This window comes from Tiliqua scincoides, chromosome 4, assembly GCF_035046505.1.
Source record: "Tiliqua scincoides isolate rTilSci1 chromosome 4, rTilSci1.hap2, whole genome shotgun sequence".
In the NCBI taxonomy this organism is placed as follows: Eukaryota; Metazoa; Chordata; class Lepidosauria; order Squamata; family Scincidae; genus Tiliqua; species Tiliqua scincoides.
Window position 1 is genome coordinate 125562203 of NC_089824.1, and position 24228 is coordinate 125586430.

Sequence of the window (24228 nt, forward strand, 5' to 3'; positions counted from 1 at the left end):
ATGTTCAGTCACTGCTGCCTCTTGATCACCCTCATTTCCCCATTCATGCCTCTTTTGGCAGGCCAGGTCAGTTGGTCCTGGTGCCCCATTGCCTCAACCACCTGTTTCCAAGTGGGGTTGGGCCAGACAGAGCAGTGCCATGTAGTCACCAAGGTAATAAGGTCAAGTACCATCAGGCATACCATGATGTATCACTATAGGTACTCCCATCAGTGGTTGAAAAGTACTGCAGAAGCACAAGCAGTGCAGGCAATTCTTAGGTTCACGTGGGAGAGCAAAGACCAGTAGCCTGCTAATGCTGAGGCCTGTTCAACCCTGTTTTAGTAGCATGAACACATATATGAACCTGGTTTATACTGAGCCAGTCCACGAGTCCATCTAGCTCAGTATTGTCTCCTCCGACTGGCAGTGGCTCTCTGACCATTTTTCCTAGTCCTATTGGGAGATACCAGGGATTGAACCTGAGAACTTCCGCATAGAAAGCATGTTATCTACTTCTGAGCAGCAGCCCCATTCCTAAGCTCTTAACTATTAAACCACTGACAAGAGCTTGTGTTATTCAGTACAGTAAAACCTCATTTAATGCTGTGGTTGTGTCCCTGGAAAACGGAGTGTGGTATGAAACAGTGCTGGAGGAGGGAATTTTAGAGTTATGTACGTATATGTACTAATGGAGATGTTTTCACAGTAGTGGACTCGCCAATGCACTAGATCAGAGCTTGCTGAATAACTGACCAGTGCTGCTGCCACTCCTTCTACATGGCCATGGTGGGAGCTAATGGGAGGAGCTACTCCCAGGAAGGGGAGGCAAGTTGTGACTTATTTTTGGGAATGGCAGAAGTAGATTGCTTTGCCCGCTCTTTCCTGAAACATTTCCTGGTAGCAAACAACTAGCTCCATGTTTGCCAGAATATACCAGTCTCACTGAAACAGAGAATTCTAGCCAGTATGCTCATCTGCCATTGGCAGACAGTGGTACTTCTTTGCACCAAATGTTGGCATGGTTTTCTGGGCTTTAAACTTTTTTCTTTTTTATGATACTGTAAGAATAACACCCAGGATGAAGAGCTCTATCATGAAACAGTGTTATAGGAAACAACTGTATAGGGGCATTGCTGTATAATGATGTCTAGTTTGCAAGGCTGCACAATGTGTATGATTGTGGCTTCTCCATTTGTACTGCATGAGAGATAAGTGCTTTAATTTTAAGTCTAACTATATATACAGAATAGGTATTGCATGCTTGATTATTTTAAACCCTCCACATATTGTGACAAACAGATTTCCTGCAACAGTCATACAGAATACTTTTTTTTTAAGTAGTAGAGAACATAAGTAAAGAAGTAAGAAACACCCACTAAAAAGCTGCTGGTATCAAGCAATTCTTCATTTAAGTGAAAAACTCTTTCCTGCCCCCAAAAGTGGTGGGGGGGGGGGAGGAAATCCATTCCACCAAATGCTTGCACAAAACCTCGATCACATCCAAAATCTTATTAACATGTATCCACTTTTGGTTTATCTTGCACCCACTGCGCAATACAGAACATGACAAATCCAGAGAAAAAGACACTTTCTGCTCAATGGTGCCTGAGGCGCAAAAGTTCACATAGCTCCAGCCAAACCCTGGGAAGTATTTATTTATTTAATATGTTTATATCCTGCCTTTCCACAACTAGCACTCAAGACAGCCTACTGAAGAATCATAATCATTAACAATTTTCTGCCCTTTAATGGCACCCTAAGATCTGCCACCTGAGGCAGATCACTTCAATCTGCCTAACAGTAGGACTGATGGTCCTCCTCATTAAATCCTTTCATTGAAATGTGTCAGTTGTGTATGCATAATTGGGGTGGATTTCAGGTTTGATGTCATACACCTTGTCCAAGAGATGTCCCATCACACTCTCCACATTCTTATAATAGCTATTAGTGATGTCCCGGATTTTTGCTGTTGTTCCTTCATTTATTTTGGTGGATAGGTTACCTTGAGAGCCCATGACCTGTGAAAGCAAAACAAGGCAAATATTGTGAGCTCAACATGAACTTACAAGTAGGGGTGAGCTAGTTTAGGATTGAACTACCCTAGGTATAGTACGTGAAATTTTTGCCAAGTAATCAAGCGCCAGTTCTCACTTCGCCTGATCTCCGGGTCAATCAGAGGGCAGAGCCTTTCAACTCTGAACAGTTTCCTTTCTCAGCTGAGCTGTTGCTCAGCTCAGACAGGCACCTTCTTAGTTGCTATAGTTACTTTCCTGGAACCTTCCAGCCAAAGTTAACCTTTTATTCTGCTTCCTTCTGCTACAGCCTGGTTCTGCTTGGCAAATGTTTGCAAAGCACGTCTGTTTTTTGAAACACCAGGATGGGACCCTCCTTCCCAGGCTACAGTTCAGTGCACCATTACTTAAGAATAACACCCATGGAAAGCAGTGGGTCTACATCTGAGTAAGAAGGGTTGCAAAAATCTCATCTCTCTGCTGTGAATTGAATTGAATTGCACACTCTCAGTTATGTGTTATGGGTTGTATGTTGTATGTAGAGCTTCTGGCTTAATACACCAGACACCTTAAAGGTGTCTTTGATTCATGGTTCTTCTCATGTCCACTTTAAAGGTGGATTTGATTCATGGATCTCCTGCAGTGGTTCCCAACCTTTTTCACTTGCATATCCCTTGGCAATAGTAAATTGTACCCTTCATATTAGCAAAATGTTTGTAATAATACAAGCCCTCATCTCCTCTCTATGAAAACCCAGACTTCATGTATTCATCACAGTGTTTTCTCTTTTTATTTGTTTGAAGAACAGAAGACTCTGCCTTTGCACTGTTTTGCACCAGAAGTGTGCTGAGAAATTCTGGGTGATTGATCACTTTCCATATTATGTTTCAGCTTTTTCACTTTGCTGGTTTTCAATCACTGGTTCATAGATGAATTGATAACCAAAAACTAGCTATTGGTGGGGCTTTCACATCCAACTAGCTACCTCCCTTCCTGCCTTGCAAGGCATTCTGGAGCACAGCCTGCCTTTTTCTGCCATTCTGCCATTCTTTTTCAAGTACCCCTAAAGGTCCTGTTGAGTGTCCCTGGAAGTACATGAATACGTCCAGGTTGGGAACCACTGTTTCACTGGTATGTAGTTTACAGTGCACTTACTCTGATAGTGTTTACAAAAAGGTGAAGACCATAATTTAAAAAAGAATAAAAATGTATTTTATGATCTTTTACTATGTTTTTAATAAATTAGAGACTACAGTTCTTAGGTAACAATTAGTGGTAGGTTATTTTTCAGGATCTGGCCTCGGGTAAAATCAGACAGAACTATAGTCAGATACCCCCCTAAGTTTAACCCTGACTTATTCGAGGGTCATAGAAAATTCCATGATGGTTGGCTCAAAACCTGCCCTCGACTTATCTCTGGGGTCAACTTATAGGCGAGTGTCTGTGGTGGATGTGACGCAGAAGCATCATTCACTAGAGAGTCCAATTTGTTCCTTTATATGAAAATAGCAGCTGTGAGGGGCCATGGTTGGGACCATGATGCATCAGCAGGGGTGGTTTCAGTCTTTCCTTTCTCAGTGCAGTTCCAGTGAAAATTAGTGTAAGACTCTGCAGGCATCCAGGAAGAACCAGAGTTGTATTTAGTCAAAGCATTGTTTTATTGTGACAACATGTGTAACAAACAAGTGGTTAACATGAGGCCTGTCTTTAATTCTGCCAGAGCAGACCTAGTTGAGCCTAAATTTTGAATATACCTAAGTTGGACTTGCTCCAAATTTTGGCATGGCAAGCCTAGGTACAAAACATAGAGTGTATCCATCAAATATTACAATTCCCAGCCCCCGTTACCCTGACCCTGAAGTCTACGAGCAAAGGTGGGAGAACTGGAATGTCTGGTGACAAGGGAAAATATTGACATAGTGGGCATAACGGAAACCTGGTGGAATGCGGAGAATCAGTGGGATACCGCAATCCCGGGCTATAAACTCTACAGGAGGGACAGGCAGGGGCGTGTTGGAGGTGGGGTGGCCCTTTATGTTAAGGAAGGGATAGAATTCAGCAAAGTAGAGATTGAAGGTGGGTCCAACTCCACCGTAGAATCTCTGTGGGTTAAATTACCAGGCTTGTGCAGTGATGTAATACTGGGGGTGTGCTATCGTCCTCCAGACCAGAAATCTGATGGGGACCTTGAAATGAGGAAACAGATCAGGGAGGTGACAAGGAAGGACGGGGTTGTAATCATGGGGGACTTCAATTATCCTCATATTGACTGGGTCAATTTGTGTTCTGGTCACGATAAGGAAACCGGATTTCTTGACGTGCTAAATGACTGTGGCTTAGATCAGCTAGTCACGGAGCCCACCAGAGGACTGGTGACTCTGGATTTAATTTTGTGCGGTACGCAGGACCTGGTTAGAGATGTAAACGTTACTGAGCCATTGGGGAACAGTGATCATGCTGCGATCCGTTTTGACGTGCACATTGGGGGAAGAATACCAGGCAAATCTCTAACAAAAACCCTTGACTTCCGACGGGCGGACTTCCCTCAAATGAGGAGGCTGGTTAGAAGGAGGTTGAAAGGGAGGGTAAAAAGAGTCCAGTCTCTCCAGAGTGCATGGAGGCTGCTTAAAACAACAGTAATAGAGGCCCAGCAGAGGTGTATACCGCAAAGAAAGAAGGGTTCCACTAAATCCAGGAGAGTGCCCGCATGGCTAACCAGCCAAGTTAGAGAGGCTGTGAAGGGCAAGGAAGCTTCCTTCCGTAAATGGAAGTCTTGCCCTAATGAAGAGAATAAAAAGGAACATAAACTGTGGCAAAAGAAATGTAAGAAGGTGATAGGGGAGGCCAAGCGAGACTATGAGGAACGCATGGCCAGCAACATTAAGGGGAATAATAAAAGCTTCTTCAAATATGTTAGAAGCAGGAAACCCGCCAGAGAAGCGGTTGGCCCTCTGGATGGTGAGGGAGGGAAAGGGGAGATAAAAGGAGACTTAGAGATGGCAGAGAAATTAAATGAGTTCTTTGCATCTGTCTTCACGGCAGAAGACCTCGGGCAGATACCGCTGCCCGAACGGCCCCTCCTAACCGAGGAGTTAAGTCAGATAGAGGTTAAAAGAGAAGATGTTTCAGACCTGATTGATAAATTAAAGATCAATAAGTCACCGGGCCCTGATGGCATACACCCAAGGGTTATTAAGGAATTGAAGAATGAAGTTGCAGATCTCTTGACTAAGGTATGCAACTTGTCCCTCAAAACGGCCACGGTACCAGAAGATTGGAGGATAGCAAATGTCACGCCTATTTTTAAAAAGGGAAAGAGGGGGGACCCGGGAAACTATAGGCCGGTCAGCCTAACATCCATACCGGGTAAGATGGTGGAATGCCTCATCAAAGATAGGATCTCAAAACACATAGACGAACAGGCCTTGCTGAGGGAGAGTCAGCATGGCTTCTGTAAGGGTAAGTCTTGCCTCACGAACCTTATAGAATTCTTTGAAAAGGTCAACAGGCATGTGGATGCTGGAGAACCCGTGGACATTATATATCTGGACTTTCAGAAGGCGTTTGACACGGTCCCTCACCAAAGGCTACTGAAAAAACTCCACAGTCAGGGAATTAGAGGACAGGTCCTCTCGTGGATTGAGAACTGGTTGGAGGCCAGGAAGCAGAGAGTGGGTGTCAATGGGCAATTTTCACAGTGGAGAGAGGTGAAAAGCGGTGTGCCCCAAGGATCTGTCCTGGGACCGGTGCTTTTCAACCTCTTCATAAATGACCTGGAGACAGGGTTGAGCAGTGAAGTGGCTAAGTTTGCAGACGACACCAAACTTTTCCGAGTGGTAAAGACCAGAAGTGATTGTGAGGAGCTCCAGAAGGATCTCTCCAGACTGGCAGAATGGGCAGCAAAATGGCAGATGCGCTTCAATGTCAGTAAGTGTAAAGTCATGCACATTGGGGCAAAAAATCAAAACTTTAGATATAGGCTGATGGGTTCTGAGCTGTCTGTGACAGATCAGGAGAGAGATCTTGGGGTGGTGGTGGACAGGTCGATGAAAGTGTCGACCCAATGTGCGGCGGCAGTGAAGAAGGCCAATTCTATGCTTGGGATCATTAGGAAGGGTATTGAGAACAAAACGGTTAGTATTATAATGCCATTGTACAAATCGATGGTAAGGCCACACCTGGAGTATTGTGTCCAGTTCTGGTCGCCACATCTCAAAAAAGACATAGTGGAAATGGAAAAGGTGCAAAAGAGAGCGACTAAGATGATTACGGGGCTGGGGCACCTTCCTTATGAGGAAAGGCTACGGCGTTTGGGCCTCTTCAGCCTAGAAAAGAGACGCTTGAGGGGGGACATGATTGAGACATACAAAATTATGCAGGGGATGGACAGAGTGGATAGGGAGATGCTCTTTACACTCTCACATAATACCAGAACCAGGGGACATCCACTAAAATTGAGTGTTGGGCGGGTTAGGCAGACAAAAGAAAATATTTCTTTACTCAGCGCGTGGTCAGTCTGTGGAACTCCTTGCCACAGGATGTGGTGCTGGCGTCTAGCCTAGACGCCTTTAAAAGGGGATTGGACGAGTTTCTGGAGGAAAAATCCATTATGGGGTACAAGCCATGATGTGTATGCGCAACCTCCTGATTTTAGGAATGGGTTAAGTCAGAATGCCAGATGTAGGGGAGAGCACCAGGATGAGGTCTCTTGTTATCTGGTGTGCTCCCTGGGGCATTTGGTAGGCCGCTGTGAGATACAGGAAGCTGGACTAGATGGGCCTATGGCCTGATCCAGTGGGGTTGTTCTTATGTTCTTATGTTCTTATGACACAGTCAGCCATTAGATTTAGCAAGGAAGCTTCCATTGGGGTCAGTATCATCCTGTGTGGGGCTTTTGATAAGCAGGTTGCTGGAACAAAGCCTGGCAGGGGGCTCCTATAGCACACCCATGCTATAGGGGATGACAGGCAGTGGCCTCTCTCACCATCCCCACCGGTAAATGGGGGAAGATTTTTGATAGGAGCAAGCTAATGAGACTTTGGGGAATAAGCTCAAAGGGGTGTGTGTGAAGATATAGGAGTGCTGCATGAGTCCCTTGGTGAGACATGTGTGGCAGCTATTCCTTTTCCTGCCTTGCTACCGGCAATAGGAGCATCCCCAAGAAATCTTAAATGATGCAGGGACGGGGGGGGGGAGCATTCTCTCATTTGTAAATGGGGTGCCAAGGACAGCAGTGATATGAGTCTCTCCCACTGGTAGTGGGGCAGGGATTTAGGGGCAGCCTGGCTACTGGAACCTCTGATAGATGTGGGCATTCAGTCAGTGCCTGATCTGGCCTGACATTGTCCCCACACACCAACTTCATCTACATTTATTCAATAGTGTATACCTAGTGTATACCTAGTGTTTTCCACTAGGTATACCTAAGCACACCATTTCAGATTTCTGTAGCAGGTGCAGGGAAATATTCCATTTAAAGAGATGCTCTTGGAGATTTTCAAGACTGAATCTCAACAAAACAAAAAATATTCAATAAGGGCAATCTATATTATAAAACTTGTCTGGTTCCCATTGAACCAACTGGATAGTTATGTTCCTTTATTATATAACTCACATAAACTACAGCAATGTTATTGATACAGGTCAAATAGGCCCCTCAATGGCCTTTTTTCTAAGCAAAGGGTTTTGCGACCTTTTTCTAAGTGAAGGTTTTGGTGACTTTAGTAGGTCTAGTATAGACATCCATTTCATTGTTTAGACTAGTCAGTGTGTAGAATCACTCAAAAGGAAAGATCAGGGCAAATTAAGCTTACATGTGTGTGGGCCCACGCATGGAACATTCACATTGTCTTATAGGTTGTGAGTGCCTCCACCACATAGATAATCTTTAGGTGGGTGAGTGTGAGTCAGCCTTTTGAAGGGGAAGGATTGTGAAAACAGCACCTAGGCACGTGTAGGCTGACATTCTGAGCAGTTGGGCCATTTGTTACTTTATATTCATGGGGCAGAATGCAGCTGGACCACACTGAGAAATCCTTGACCGAGTAAGGGTCAAGCTGGATATGCGCCTAAATGCACATTGTGGCCCAGTTTTTTGGGGTGTGTGTGTGTTATCTACAAATAACTTATGGGGTATGTGTGAAATCTGACAAAACTGCATGGGAGTAGATTTGCGTTAGTACTGTGCCTTCCCCCACAGTTCTGATCCTGATTGCGCCACCCCCCCACATGATATTTTAAATGGAAAAATGGCAGTGGAAGCTTTTTAACCAGTAAAAGTAGCACGTGGGGGTGGGAATTAGGATTGGAACTGCAGAGCAGTTAAAGTACTAAAGTGCCCCCTACATCCACCATGCTTTTGGGCTGTTTTGTTGCTCTATTTCCTTTAAAAAAGCAAAACACAAAGAGGACGTAACATGTTAAGAGTCAAAGAAATCCTAACAGTGCAAGCCTTCTACTCAGAAATAAGTTACAGGAATCTGATGGAACTTATTCCCATCTGAGGGCCCAATCCTATCCAATTTTCCAGAGCTGGTGGGGTGTGCACTGCATCCTGTGGCGGAGGGGCAGTCACTGGGGCTTTCTCAAGGTATGGCAACATGTGTTCCCTTACCACGGGACCGCATTATGACTACACTAGAGCTGGAAAGTTGGATAGGATTGGGCCCGAAGTTGGTATAGGATTGCAGCCTTACATTGCAGTCCTGTGTACGTGGTAAGCCTTACTGTGTTCAATGGAACTTACTCCCAGGAAAGCGTGCCTAGAATTGCAGCCTTTGAGTGTGAAGCAGCCCTTGCACTTCTGTTCATCGTCTTACTTACATTGGCCTGCTTGTGCCGGAAGTCTTTCTCCCTCTGTAACCTGTAGTGGTCTATTTCTGCTGTGGCTTCTTCTTTGGCTTGCTTCAGTCTCTTTCCCTTTCCTGAATAAGAATAAGAAGGAGCCCAATGATAAACAGCCTGGCATTACCGTGCAAGTGGATATTATTTGTACCCTAGTATTTATTCAATGTGTAGAGCTCCCAAGCTTGTTTGCTGAGGGAGAGCTTAGAGAACACACACTTCCTGCATTATTTTACTCCAGTAGTGGAAATAAGAGGCATTTAGTACAATCAGCACACATCTTACACGGACTTTACTTGAGCAAATTCAACTACGCATGCTCGGCAAAAACAAAAACAGAGGAAAGTTACAGTTTAAATAGTGCAACAAATAGTGCAAGCAATTCCACTTGCCATTCCACTTTCTAAATATATGACCTGGAGAATGAAGCTGCTGTGGCTTTACTGGTTGGATCAATGGGTGATTGGCAACCCTAATACAAACCTGTCTTTTGTGTACAATCTGTTTCTTTGATCACCAGCCACAAAAGCAGGCTGAATGGATCAGAGGGATGGGGTGCAAGTGCATAGGAATGTATGTGCATATGTGCCAAATACACAAATTGTTCTGCATATGGTGAGAGCACTGAAAATGAGAGAGGCACTCCCCCACACCATCCTGTGTGGCATCTACACCAGGATTTGAATTATGGGGAGAGGGGAAGGTACATATGCAAATTGGAAACTGCCCATTAATGAATTGGATCTTTGGTTCTTCTAACTCAGCAGGGTCTACAATGATTTTCAGTGGCTGTTCAGGTTTTTAGACAGAGACCTTTCCCAGGCCTGCCCATTCCTCCTACTTGGAGTGGGATAAAATCTAGGCGAAGCATGTGCTCTTCCACTCAGCTATGGCCTCTCTTATCTGTGATCCCACTGTAGGTGCCAATTTCATAAGCACACCCCAACTCACCCCTCCCCTCAATATTAACCAAATTATGCCCCCATAGCCTTCTACACACAGTAGGTTAATCATCACAAAGGTGACATACTCTCTGGCTCCTCAGCAGTTCACGCATCAGCCTACACATTCATCACATTCATCACACAGTCTACACATTAGGGCATGTTGCACACATTCATCATCATCATCATCATCAAGAATATTGATATATTGTTTTTCAACTTCTTTTTAGTCCACAAAGTGGTTTACATAGCAACATAAATCAGTAAATAGTTCCCTGTCCCCTTGGTAAAGATGCCATGTTTGCTCTCCTCCTGCTAAATTATAAGAGAGCAGCACTCTAAAAGGTGCCTCTTTGCCCAGTTAGCTAGGTATGCTAGACATCAGTCTTTCATTTAATTGAACTGTATGTTGTTGGCATCCTTCAGTCTCAGAAGACTATGGTGTCACACTCTAAAAGGTGCCTCTTTGCCCAGTTAGCTAGGTATGCTAGACATCAGTCTTTCATTTAATTGAACTGTATGTTGTTGGCATCCTTCAGTCTCAGAAGACTATGGTGTCACGCTCTGAATGGTGGTTCTGGAACAGAGTGTCCTCTCCAGTGCGCGAAGCCTAGGTAAAGTAGGTATGGAGGATAGGCTGTTACCCATGCAGCAAATCCCCCCTCTCCACGTCGCTGAAATGGTCCAATGGAAAGGCAGAGGCCAATACAGTTGGTTCCAGCGGCGTCGCAGGAGTTGCCAGAACGTGACTGTGTTCAGCCATGAACTGCCTCAGGGACTCCGGCTCCGGATTTTGCCTCAAGGTTGACTCCTGAAGCCTTTTCCATAACTGGATGTAGCCACAAGGCAGTGGAGGTTTGGGATCAGCTTTTTCCTTCTCTCAGATGAGCTGCCTTCCCAGGCTGACGAGTCCCATCTACCTGGTGGCTGTTTAGTCGCCTCTTACGATAAGTACAGCCAAACTGAGGGCCTATTCTTATCCCCAGCTCCCAGGGGAAATTGAACTGTATGACTCTTTTAATTTTCAGGATAGTTAAGTATTTGTTAAATCAAGCTAATGTGCATAAGCAACTTATTTGTTTTTATGGAAGAAAGAAAATGAAGTTTTGGAAAAACATTTTTAACAAGTCTGTATTTTTAGCAGAACGCACAAGCTATTGAGAGTAAGCACAATTGCCTCCATTGTCATACAGCCTGTTATCTTCCTCTGTTTCCAAGTGCTAGCTGCAGGAACGAAACTCCTATTGATTTTACTGGGTGTTTTGATTATGTGCTGACTCCATGATCAGGACCATCTTATTTACTAGCTCACATCAACAACCGCATGTTTCCAGGTTCCCTACCGAAAAGGCACGGGGCACTGTCGTAACGCATTCCTTGGTGCAGCCGTCAGTGACTCCCTATCGTGCTTTTCAGGTTGAAATAAAATACTTCTCCTTTTTTTTCCCCCCTCATTTGCAACAGTGACAGCCAGAGAACAGATTTTAGTTGTCGTTGATGAGAAAAGACATTATTCTGCAAAATTTGCCATATTGATTTGCTGCCAGGAACCCTTCAGTCTACACCAACTGGATTCTATTTACTGCTGGCAGAGATCCAAGGCACTACAAAGATACTGCTCAGCCACTAACTGAGTTGCAAGACTTACATTTTATTGGTTCCCCCTCCCTCCTTTTCTGGGACATTTGCTAAATGCATAGGTGAGTGAGAACATCAAAGCAGATTTCCAGTACGAATATGTTGTAGACATGAAAGTGAAGGCAAAATCAAGACTTGCAACAAAACTAATAACAACAAGAATGTTGGAAAGTGACTGTGTTTGGAGAACCTGTAGGGAGTACTAAAAACAAAGTCCTCACCTCTCAGTCCTGCCAAGGCCCAGGTAAGTGCCAACATTCGTGAGTAAAATGTATCTATTTATTTGTATTTGGAAGCTCAGGCGGAAAGTGGATCATAAATTCAAAGAGTTTGCTGAATGCATGCGCTGTGTAGGGCTCAGGGCTTCTAGCACTGACAGAGTGATGAGACACAGGCCATTGTTAAGGATGCTTCGACTCAAGAGGGAAGCATGAGATGATTCGACTCAAGAGGGAAGCACGAGACATGTCATGACCCATTTGGGGATGGGAGGGGTGGAGAGTTGGTGCCCTACCCCTTGAAGAGGAGGCTTGTGAGGGTGAGGTCTTCAAATCTACCTTCAGGACAATTTGTGCTTGATACTAAAACCAGCCACATACAAAAGGAAGAGGGGACCAGGGCAGGAAACAACCAAAGAAGCAGCTTGAGCGAGAAACTAAGGTTGCCTAATATGGAGTTTTTCTCCTGTATGCTACAATAGAGTGTTCTTAGCATCTCCTTCTCCTGAACATGAAAAACAGCCCAGACCAACAGTTCCTTATGGCAGCTAGAAACCACAGCAAGAGGATCCCCACCCCATTTTTAGAGACGGGCATGCCCAGTTTGCTTTGCACAGGATGCTGTTGTTAAGTGTGGTGTTTGCAATGCAACAGCTAGAGGAGCTGACTGAAGCAGATGAGAACTGCTGTGGCCAAGAGGGCAAGAGAGGAAGTTGCCGGTACAAATCTCACCTCAGCCACAAACTCCCTAGAGGGCCTTAAGAAAGCCACTATTCTCTTGGCTTTGATGGCACTATCTCACGGGGCTATTGTAAGAGCTGTTGAGGGAATGTTGGTGTACCCCTGGGAAAGCTTGAACTGTTCCATGTCAAATGTAGCCACGGGGAGGGGGTGGTCAATGCACTTCCTCATTCTCATTCTGTGTTCCCAGTGTCTTTCCCTCTGCTTCCTGCTCTGTCAGAATTCGGACTGTAAGCTTCTCCAGGCAGAGAACTGCCTCTTTTTGTTATGATATTCTTTCATTGTGCTGTATAATAACACCATCATTATTATCATCAGTGATGCCAATCAAAAGCGGTTCTCATAAATCTGATGATAGAGGCAAAAAAACCCAAAAACTACCACAGCAGAAGATGGTGAAAGGAGAAACAGAAACCCACGGGAGCGAGATCTTGTCTCGATCAGTGACTCATAGTGAAAACATTGCCTGGCATCCTATCATAGCTGTTACAGCATCCGTGAAAAGGAAGTTGAAGATCTCACCGAAGTAGAGGCGAGTAGAGCTATCAAAATGTCAGAGCACTAAAAAGCTTCTGGACAAGATAAAACACTGAATTCTGGGTGGAAACATTTTGAAAGTATACACACAAAGCAACACACAAAGCAAGCAGAATCTTCAATCTCAGGGTCTAAATTGTCTACTTGATACTTCTTTTCGATGGGTTCACACATATGTCCTCAAAAGGTCAAACTAGACACTCATGAGTACAAGTTAAGCCATTTCTGCCCAACGTTGCATATACACAACAGGGACCAAATGTGTACACCTGTGGGCTGGACAAAAATGGTTTAAAATGCATACTTCTTTTTCTCTTCTTTATTTTTTTTTTTAACAAAGAGCAGCTGTGGGTGCAGAGTCAGTTGCATCAAACAGCTACTTCACTGGAAAATGAGAGGGGAAAGAGTTAACCTCCCCCATGTGCCATCCCAATCAGGATTGGGTCCTGTAGTTGTATTTTGTAAAGGAAATTAAAAAGCAGGCACTTAGAAATACATCTTTTCACAACATATTTCTGGAACATGTCATTTAAATGTTTAGTTTAGCCTGATATATGACTGCCCCTATAAATCAAACAGTCTGTTACCTGAGAAATAAATAGTTACTTGAACAACAATACAACAAGCGCATATATAATGCACAAGTTACATGTGCGTGGGCTCTGATTGAACATTCAGAAAAGTTGGCCCCTCCTATCTGTTGATTCTATATGTGCCTGTTACATGAAAAGGGAGGAGATCACAAGGGAAGGGAAAGGATTTGCAAAAAGAAGTGCAACTGTAAAGTCCAACTTCTTATTGAGGAGATCTTAAAGTACACACAAGAGAGAGAACATCATTTCTCTAAACGTGTGTGGATGACTACCAAGCTTTGATTTTGTGCTGCACTCCTGGTTACTTTAAATATTTATTGAGAATATCGTACAGGGTACATCCCACTATATTTATCCTTTGAAAAAACTGCATCAGTGAAAACTGGACAACATTGGGGTATATGGTAATGCACTCTCCTTCCCTAAGCATTAAGAAGCTTCGGAGGCAGTGCAATCTGAGTTTAGCTTCTTTGGGATGAGCATGCACTGTTTTTTTGGGTTTTTTTTTTGCTTTTTTGCTTTTGTAACAATACATTAGCATTATTCAGTAATTAATGATAGCAAATATTCAATCGGAGCATAAATAGAGGCATAGAGGATCTCCTACCAGCCTCTGGAAGGCATAAAATACATAATTATTTGATATTTGCAGCAAATGGCTACTTTGAGAGCATGCAGCTTGTGGGAAACTTTTCAACAGGAATATGGTGCAAGGGGAAAAAGTTGCTATCTCTCCATGCATCTTGGCCGCAATCAGGGTTGGGGGCCCTAATGGCTGATGATTTTTTAATCTGAAAAAAAATATGCTAGTTTCTCAAAAAGATTTTTAGTCTCCTTAAAACAACTGAAAACGGAGGTAGCAGCTAAGAATAAAACTAATGTAACTAACGCATAAGCAGTCCAGGCTCTGACTTACTCCATGGGTCTCATTAAGTGGTCCGATGCTGATTTTAATGAGAGTGATAAATTAACTAGCACACTCGTGACAAAGAGTGGAGTGTATCACCTGGTACCTCGGTGGAAAGGCTGTGCATCTTAAGATCTAAGGACGAAAAAACATGAGTGGTATCTAAGAAGAGGCTATATGCATTCACAAAAACCAGGTATCAAAACTGGGAAATGACTTCACAACACCTGATCATGAGGTTCTCCAAACAGCAGTCATGACTGATGAAAGCTTCTCTCCTTGCAACCTCAGTGATAAATCATTCCAACCAGCCTCAGTATTAATAAGAGAAACAAACAAATCATAGAAATCCAAAGACTTCTTTGGGAAATTAATACTCAGAAATCTTTAACAGAGGAAGGCAGCTTCATCAGTGAAGTGGGCCAAAAGCAGGTCAATGTGAGACAGAAACGACAGGTTTTATTATCATGGCTAGATAAGATTGCAGAATTGCAACTGATGGCAATCCGAAATATATAAGAGAGGCTGCAGGTGTCAAAAATGGGGGGGGGGGAGAAACTAAATCAAAAGCAATTTGACACATAATAGCTGACTTCCTGTCTCATCCAATACAGAATGCCCTGCCAATAATGATCAGATTGCCGATAGGCTATGTGGTACCAGCTAAGCTGTTCAGAACTTCTTCCTTTCTACAAATATAGTGCTGACCCAGTTCTTGAGAAGAATGTTTAAACAGATGAATCAATAGATGAGACATCATTCTGCTGAACAGAAAAACTAGGAGTATAATAGTCATAATACTGCTCACACAGAGCACTGGAAAAAAAAAAAAAAGCGCAATGCTGAAGAATAATACCAAAGTTTAGTTTGGAAAAGCAGATCCATCAACCAAGACAATTCATATTCTTTTTATAATGGGGGCCATTCCAAATACCTGAATCAGAAAGTTGGAGAGAATGCATGGGTCGTTCTTTCTGTTGAATATAATACCCCAGAACTGTGATTTTCTGGAATTAGCATGCAACTAAACCACTCCTGCACTATGATTGATTCTCCTTACGGAAAGTGGGCTATTGTATAGGGATATTGGATGTCTGCCTGAGTAAGCACTGGGGCTAGGAATGAGAACTAGGAAAATAATATAATGCTAAGTGTTATTGTTATTAAAAATGTAATCGATAAAACACCACAGCACACCACACCACACTGAGATCTCTCACAATTCCAAAAGCTTAAGATCACAGTGAATACCCTTCCCCTCCTCATTTCTCTCTTCTTCCCTCCACTTAAACAGAGCCACCAAAATCCAGTCCAGTTCAAAAAGATTTGATTGAGCTGGTTGTGGTGAGCCATGATCCCAGTATGCAGGAGCATTCACAAGACCAGTTTGTTTCCCATGCTGAAAGTCTTTCTGGGGACACACACACACACACACACACACACACACACACACACACACACACACACACACTTATGTTCATCAGGCACACAATGTGGTAAGAACAATCTTGTTTACAACCCTTCAGTCTTTGTGCCAAGGAATCTCAATCTGTTTTGCCTTCCAAAGATTTTTCTTTGAAACCTTTGGGCCTATGGTGTTACATTAAGCCCGCCAATAGCACTGATAGGTGTAAATTTTCTCCCCAAAACTAGCAGTGGAAATAAATTAATCTGGGAAGTTGGGTGATGTTTTAAAATCTTTCCCCCACCACACTCCTGATCTGGACTAGGGTGTACAGTTGCTATTTGACAAAGGAAATACATTTCCAATTCTGAAAGAAAATATAAAGCATTGGTGCTAATGGCGGACTTAGCATAATGTGTACTCTGACATTGGCGCTATAGAATGATTTCCCCTTTCAGCCCTGCTAAAGCATCTTGTTTCTAACTCGGAAATCCAGAATTGCCCCTTGAGGAATCAGCGATCAAGTTGTGGAGCTCATCTCACTGAAATCATGTTGTACACTCTGTTCAGTTGCTGTTTCTCATCCACGGCTCTGTTGCAAGATGGGCCCTGGCTTTTCTGTCAGGTCCACTGGTGTAACTCTGAAGTCCTTTGGCTGAAGTCAATGAGGTGAAACAGTGTAAGAAAGATCAGACTCAGACCCTAAGTAAGCCACAGTCGGTGAATGGTTATCTTCCAGACTTGAGGCAACTGCTCATTTTTTTTTGTTTTGTTTTCATTTTCCTCTAGCTTGCCATGCCACATTGGATTCAATGTGGTTGCGCCATACATGTGACGTTGTATTGGATGTGACACACAGCAATGTAACTCCTCTGGGCATGGCACAGCAATGAACTCGACGCTCGGAAAAATGAGTCTTTTCAGTGGATCTGTGACTTGAGACAACTCCAGATAGAGCTGACTGATCCGGCAGTAAATTATCTGCTCAGTGGGCAGCTGAATCCCTAGTCAGTACCTGCGTCTCAGTGACTAGATTTCTTAAGGAACAGTGAAACACCAAACACACTGAAAATCTTTGGAGGCCTGGCTTTGATTTACCGGCCACTTGTCTTGCTGCCTTTGCTTATTGAGGGATTCCAAGCAAGATCAAGTATGATTATGCCAACCCCCTCCATAGAAAAAAATGCGAGGAAGCATGTGGATTCATTGAACAGCATTTCAACTTCTGAGATGTGTATTTTTCCCCAGCCCCCATAGTATTTAATTGCACTTGTCAGCCTCTATATGTTACAGTGATCTCTTGGATTATGCACAGATGGGCATAAACTATTTTAAAAGCTTGGGTCCCGTCCCCCCCGAAAAGAGCCTGAAGTGCAAGTTTTACCAGGGTTAATGCTTATTGAATATGACTGTACTGCAATGTGTTCTGTGACTGCTCTGAAGCCTGCAGCAGCCGCTGCCCAGGAAGTTGGCTGACTCACTGAAAATGCTTCAAGATGGCCTAAAATCCAGCATTTCGGTTTGGATTCAGCCTATCAAACCTCAGCAATGGCCAATATATGGTCATTGGAACACAGTGCCCTTTTTATGGTTAAATTCCTAAAAAGGGGGAGCTGATATGCTAGATCATTTGGTACAGATTGATTGAGTTCATGATGTTCAAAGCCTATGGGAGGACTCCTATTTCCAGTGTTTAGTGCAAAACAGCCCTGAGAAATATTGCTTGTCTTACTGAAACTTTTTTGCTTCCGCCTTAGAAATCCATAGATGTTATCCAGTAAACAACTGGAGCCGTGCATGATCTCTGCTGCCCCAGATGTCAGTCCCTTAAAATTGCTCCTTAACCCTGCAAAATCAAGCAAGGTGTGTTTGATGCACAATGTACATTTCCAAGTTCTGGATGTCATTGGAGCAAGGTAACCTCTTCGGTTTCCCACCATACCATTGGTCCAGTCGCACCAGTGACCTGCTGTTTCTCATTTCCATTGAATTTGGACACTATGAGTAAATTGGCACTGGTACTGCAGCGTCGTGGATGGATTCAACCACTGTCAGTATATATGACTTAGGCTATGTTACACCTGATTGCATCTCATGACAGAATCTAGATCTAAACCTTCTGTTTCACTTGAGGCAAACCAAAAATTAATGAATTGGTTTGGATCACATTAACCTTTCTTTCCTTCTACAGCAGGCAGCACAAACAAGGGCCTGTTGTTTGGTCATTCAAGGACACAGCTGACATCAAGGGTCAGGATACAGCAGGCCTTGATTTGTACCAGATGTGTGGATCTCATCACACAAGAGGTGGTGGCAGGGATATGAATTTAGGTTCATTGCTTTGGAGTTTGAATCTGGCCGTAGATGAAGCAGGCCAAACACCCACTCATATACTTGCTTTATAAATTGCACAGATGCCAACAATTAATCATGTAATTAATGCTTCCCTAGTAAGGGAGTAGTTGCCTTCCAGATTTTATTTTTCTTATCTAGATGCACACAGTCCATTCAAATTCTGTCCTGCCTTATCAGTCAATTCACTTACCCTTGAGTTAAGATGTAGACTAAATGGTGGGATGTGGAAGTCTCCCATGGATACTGTGAACAGCTTTACCATAAGGTGACTCCACACCTATTGGGGCAGGGGTCACCAAACTTTCAGCTGTTTGGTGGATTACTGTGGATTAAACCTTACTGTGGATTACTGTGGATTAAACCTTACTGTGGATTGGGCTGCTGCGTGCAACCTTTTGTGACAGTTGCCACTGCCATGCAAGCACCTACACATCCCACCACCTGGCTAGCTGCTATCAGTAGAGGTGGGAGTTTTATTTTCATGAATTTCAGTGTTTTCCAAAGTTAGAAGTGCAGAAAGTGGTGTTGATGTGGTTTTTATTCAAAATTTACACAATAATTGTAAATTATATAAGCTTTTAAAGTGTACCCGATAGGTGATATAGGTGAAGAAAATTTATTATATAACCAATTGGTCATTACAATATAAAAGCACAAAAGCACATATAAAACAAACGATAACAATTCGACCCTCCAAACACATACAATGAAACTGAAGAATTGCAACCCAACATAGGCTAAAAACGTAGAATATTAAAGTGGTTCCAAAATGGAACAGGCTTCAGTAATTTTCAAGATCTTACCGGCTGATAAGAAAAGGAAGAAACTTTAAGATTTAGACAACAGAAAATTAGCACGGATCTTCTTTGCCATAAGGGCAAAGCTAGCCACTTTATAAGTGATCTCAGGGTTTGAGTCAGCAAGGAACCAACAAATCAGGGCTGAGATGGATCTTCCTTGGGACAAAGAGATATTAGCTAGGTATTTGGATCTAGGGAGGTCATATAGAGGACATTTTAATAAATAATGAGAAACATCCTCTGGTGATATAGGTGGTAAAGTGTCATCTGATACAGCCACAGTGATTACCCAGGCATTCCCCATTAAATAATAATAGGGGATGCCATGATTTTTATAATGATAAAAATCAAATAAAACTTATTTTTTCACAGATTTAGGGGATTTTGTTTTTTGTTACAAAAACGAGAAGTGTTTTTATTTCATTATCACCATTTTCTTCCACCTCTAGCTATCACTACCTCTAGCTATCACTAAATATACAAAGGAGCGGAGCCTTGGTTAAGGGTTTCATAATAAACACTTTACTCACAGTTTTTAGTTGTATACATACATCTTTTGATTGGATCAGGCCCTGCTGCTTCGGAAAAGAGAACCCAAGAAGCGGTTCCCTTTGTGTGGAATTCTGGCGAGAGGGGGATGTGGTCTGCCACTGTGGAGACAGAGCACACATCCCACACATCTGCGATAGTGTGGTGAGAAAGACAGTGTGATGAGAAAGAGGGGAGAAAGGAAATAGTGTTTGGGACCACACCTCCTGCAAGAAGCATAGAATGGCAGGTAAAGAGGTCTCATGAGACTGGACATTACACTGCCTCTCCCGAGTCCTGCAGGTGGCGCTGCATCCAAATTCTAACAAGAATATGTCTGCCTGTTGCTTGCTCTACAAAATTATCTCTCACTATCATTATCTCTCAACCTCACCTGCCTATCAGGGTTGTTGTGAGGACTAAAGGAGGAGAGGAACTGTGTACACCATTCTGAGATCCTTGGAGGGAGGACAGTATAACAAGATGTGAAAAATAAATAAGTAGTGTGACCATTACAGGTAAAAGAACTTTTACCCCAATATTGCTTCCTATTGCTTCTCCTCACCTCCTTTCTGACTTCCCTGTTCTATTAAAAATTCACTCCCTCCAAAGACAAGGATGGTGATAGCTGGACTGGTTCAGGACATCTTTTAAGTAGGGGCATGACTGACGTGTATCTCAATCCACCAGCTGAAAATTACAAGCCATTCCTCTCATGTATACCTGATGAATTTTGTCACAGTTTTAGCTTCATTTTGGGGTGATGCATGAGAAAGAACATATCTTCTCTTGCCCCTTACCTCCGAACAAAGAAGAAGCAAACAGTGAGGCATACAAAACAGACCAGAGCTAGAGTTACACAACAGTTTTCTTTTTTCCAATGACAACACAAGTTATGTTTTCAGTTCAACATGCCAGGACCTTGTTTGTTCCGAAACAACAAGCTCACTGTTTTACTTTACAACTGAACCTGCTGGCAGCTGGACAGGGTGGAATGCTACTGACTGGCAAGGATTGCCTTGGAACTGGTGTTGTCTGAAGCGCTCGTGAAAGTAGATTTGATTCACATCAAGGAAATGCAGATTAGCAATTAACAACCCAGTCCACCAGCAAAGCACCAGCAGTCATATGCTAGCAAAAGTTAAGGAGAAAGTGTTACTACAGCACTGGATCAGCCGTGACACAAAATGCAGGGACTGCAGAAACATTTCCCATGCTGTTTCCCTCATTCAAATGTGTGCCGTGCAGCGCAATCCTATCTTGCGTTGGAACAGGCAGCCCACGATGCCTGCGCTGTATCCAGTGCACAATAGGGCACCAAAGTGCCTCAGCTGGAGGTAAGGGGAAACTCTTCCCTTTACCCCCGGGTAAGTCACTGCAGCTCCTATGGGTCTCCTCAGACTTGTGCCACCTCCAGAGGTGGCATAAGTCTGAGGATAGTGGAGCAGCTTGAAGCCGCTCTGCGCTGCTCAGGATCCGGTCTAACTGCTGAGTCCCAGCCCCGCCTCCCATTCCCTGCCCACCTCTGGGACCATCCTCAGCCCGCCCGCCCCAGAATGGCTCCCTCCCGCCCCCTCCCCGCCCACCCCATAGTCTTGCATCAGCCAAGCTCAGCTCCTTCCCCAAGTCGGTGAAGAGGCTGCATCAGCCTCTACAGACCAGCATGCATCTGAGCACTGGCCCAGTCAACTGATAAGTAGGTGCAAACGTGCTTTACGGCACATTTGTGACCCTCCGGTCCATCTCCGGGTCAGGATTGCGCCCTTAATCAATGGAGTCAGTTATAGTGAAGTTATCAAGATGAAATACATTTCAGGGTGTTAAACACGTTCAAAATGTTATTGCTCAAATTTTAAAATGTACATATCGCTATCTACATATACAAATCTATATTCAACAGTTTAGAATTAAAAATTCAGATTTTAAGGACAGATATTTGATTAAGGGCTGAGGGATATTTCTGGTGGGTTTACATGTCAGCTTTTTGTGCTTGTGTATTTGTGTGAGTGGGTGCTCAAGATTTTGTGCCATGATTTAAATTTGAGCCGCAAAAGTAATTTTGAGATGCAAAATCAGATTTCTTGACTTGTGCCTACAAGATTTCTTTACTTGTGAAAATGCAGAGTACGTGGGTTGAATGCAACGTACAAACAAGTGTATGCACATATAGATCTACACTCATGTGTTCAAACATGTGAACAGGGCTAGGGAGGAAGTCTCATTGAACTTGGTGGGCTTACTTCTGAGTAGATATGCATAGGATTGCACAATGGATTTCAAAATATTCCAGTGTTTGCTTTCAAACCTGCATAACTTGTGACCCACCAAACTAAACGCATCCTACCACCTCTGTATACCTGTCCATCAACAGCTCAGTAAACCTTGTGTTGCTGCCTGCTTCAAACTGCAAAGGGGGGAAAGAATATTAAGCACCAGGTAGCTCAGTACCCAGATTGATGGACTGTGTTTTATTCATGCAAGCCAGTCTTAACTGAACCTGAGCAGAATTTAAGGGAAAATCTCACTCTGATACTTAAAAAATGATGCATTTAGTGATACATCTGCACGAAAAAGTGAACATTCACTGCATTTTCAAATTTCTTCTTTTTTTTTAAATAATGACTTCTAACAACTTCTGAAAACATAACCTATGTTGTCATTGGAAAAAAAAACCGTGGTGTAACTCCAGGTCTGGTCCGTTTTGGTTAGTGATAAACAGAATAATAATACATGAAGGGTATTTGAGAAAAGACTGTTTGCTTCAATCCAGCAATTCCTTTCTTAAGCTCTGAGACTCTGATCCATTAACAGGCTGATTTGTATCATATTGATTGCTAGTTTTTTTCTGCATGTACTAAGTGGTCTGTGCAAAGTGCTGGGGCAGTGTGAATCCCAGTAACCTCCAGGGTAGTTGAATTCTGTTGGCTGGCAATTTATCTGCAAGTTTGTCCTCCAGAGTTGGAGCAATAAATATACACTGGGTTGGTGGCAGTCTTATATGTCTACTGCCAGTCAAACCCAAAGATGAGACTGTGCCATCTTAATGCACACTACAATACCTATGCCACCTTCTCAAACTTTTCAGGAGTAAAACTTGCAGGGTAAGTCTTGGCAGCGGAGAGGGACAACAGCAACATGATATCCAGAATCGCGCCACTGCGGGGGGGGGGGATTCACTTACAGATGGATGCTGCTGTAAGTCAAGAAGGTGCAGGGCACAAAGCCTCTGCAGCCCTCTGCAGGACTCCTCAAGTTTTAGAATACTAAAAATAAGCAATTGGAAACCACTTTCCAGTTTGCGATCACAAAACTAGGTGTCCAAATGCTTAGTTTTAGTGTTCTAAGAATCAAGGAGTCCTGCATAGGACTCCACAGGGCTCTGCGCACCTCCTGGAGATTGCTGCAAGTGTAAAGTAAAACCTGTAATCTGTAAGTGAAATACCCCCTGCCCCCATTAGTGGCACAATCCTGGGGGTTGCATTGCTGCCTTCCTCCTTTCCTTGCCCCTTAAGGGACAAGAGGCTGAGGCTCTCAGGCTGGGGTGTTGTGATGCCCCGGTTTGAGAACCTCAGGTAGCCTACATAGTTGGAAAGCAGAGTAGAAATAACTCTGCTATAGTCATCTGGGCCCACAGGCTTTCCTCCACCTGTACAGGTTTGCAACAAACACCTGCAGCTTGTTGCACAGACTGACCATGTAGCACCTACTTACTTCTACATGCATGAACCAGCAGCAGCCAAAAAAAGCCTAGTAAGTGATTTTTGAAAAACAAATGGAAGATGGCAAGCCTGTTGCTTTAAACAGGATGAAGAACAACACCAACACAGTACATAGAACAATGGAAGGACAATCTTGTTTCATGTGACTAAAGCCATTTTCATGAGCAAATCTATTAATCGTCTCTGGCAGTGAATGCACAGCTGCAGGTAGGCCCCAAGCCTGTAAAGAGAACGCGGTGGTGGAACTCCTCAGCCCCATGCCCCGGGGTAAAGGTCCACAATGGCGCCACCCCCCTGTGCGCAAATCCACCCCTCCCACTCACCTGAGGCTCACGGAGCCTCGCGCAACCCAAGGCTGTGTCGGGAAAGCCTCTCTGATGTTCCCTGATGCTAAAAACTGTGCTTCCAGGAAACCAGAAGCACAGTTTCTGACCCCGTCAGGAGCCTCAGAGAGGCTTCCATGGGGTCCTACAACTTCGCAACCGGGGCATTTGCCTCATAGAATGTAATGGGAGGTCCTCAACTGAGAGAACGGGCTGAAGGGAGATACAGCAGTAAGAGATAAGCTCTTGCATGAAGATGAAACTGTCCTCAAATTCCTATGAATGGCTGCTTTTCTAATGAGCATTCAGCAAAGGAATACAGTTCAGGCCAGGCTGCCACTTACTTTTTTTGGCTTCTTCAAGTTTGTCCTTGGCACGTTTTTCTGCCTGCAAAAGCTGCTGGATTCCCTGAGATTGGCTAGTCATCTTGCATCCTTGATCTGTGGGACCTGGGAATGAGGGAGCCTGTTTTATGCTGCTCCCACCAGGCTTGCCCATTCCTTGTCTTGTTGTGTCAACATGAAGTGTGTTCAGTTTGAACCCACCAAGCTTGCTGAAGCTAGATGGATACTCTGGAAGGAAAAAGAAAGTATGGCTGCAAGGAAGGTGTGCACCAACTGGTTTGGGAAGGCTGGGTCTTTTCTTCTGACTTATACAGGGCCATGAAAATGTTTTGAAAACAT

The 24228-nt window shown here is 43.7% G+C and overlaps 1 protein-coding gene across 1 annotated transcript; it reads right to left on the bottom strand.

Annotated features, from left to right (window-relative positions):
• Positions 1-1741: 1741 nt before the first annotated feature.
• ATP6V1G3 (ATPase H+ transporting V1 subunit G3) lies at positions 1742-23971 on the bottom strand. The gene is made up of 3 exons (XM_066626004.1): positions 23890-23971; positions 8817-8917; positions 1742-2000 (listed from the first exon to the last, which is right to left on the bottom strand). Exons 1-3 carry the CDS (start codon positions 23969-23971, stop codon positions 1815-1817), a joined length of 369 nt encoding a protein of 122 aa, XP_066482101.1. The 3' UTR covers positions 1742-1814.
• Between the last annotated feature and the right edge of the window lie 257 nt (positions 23972-24228).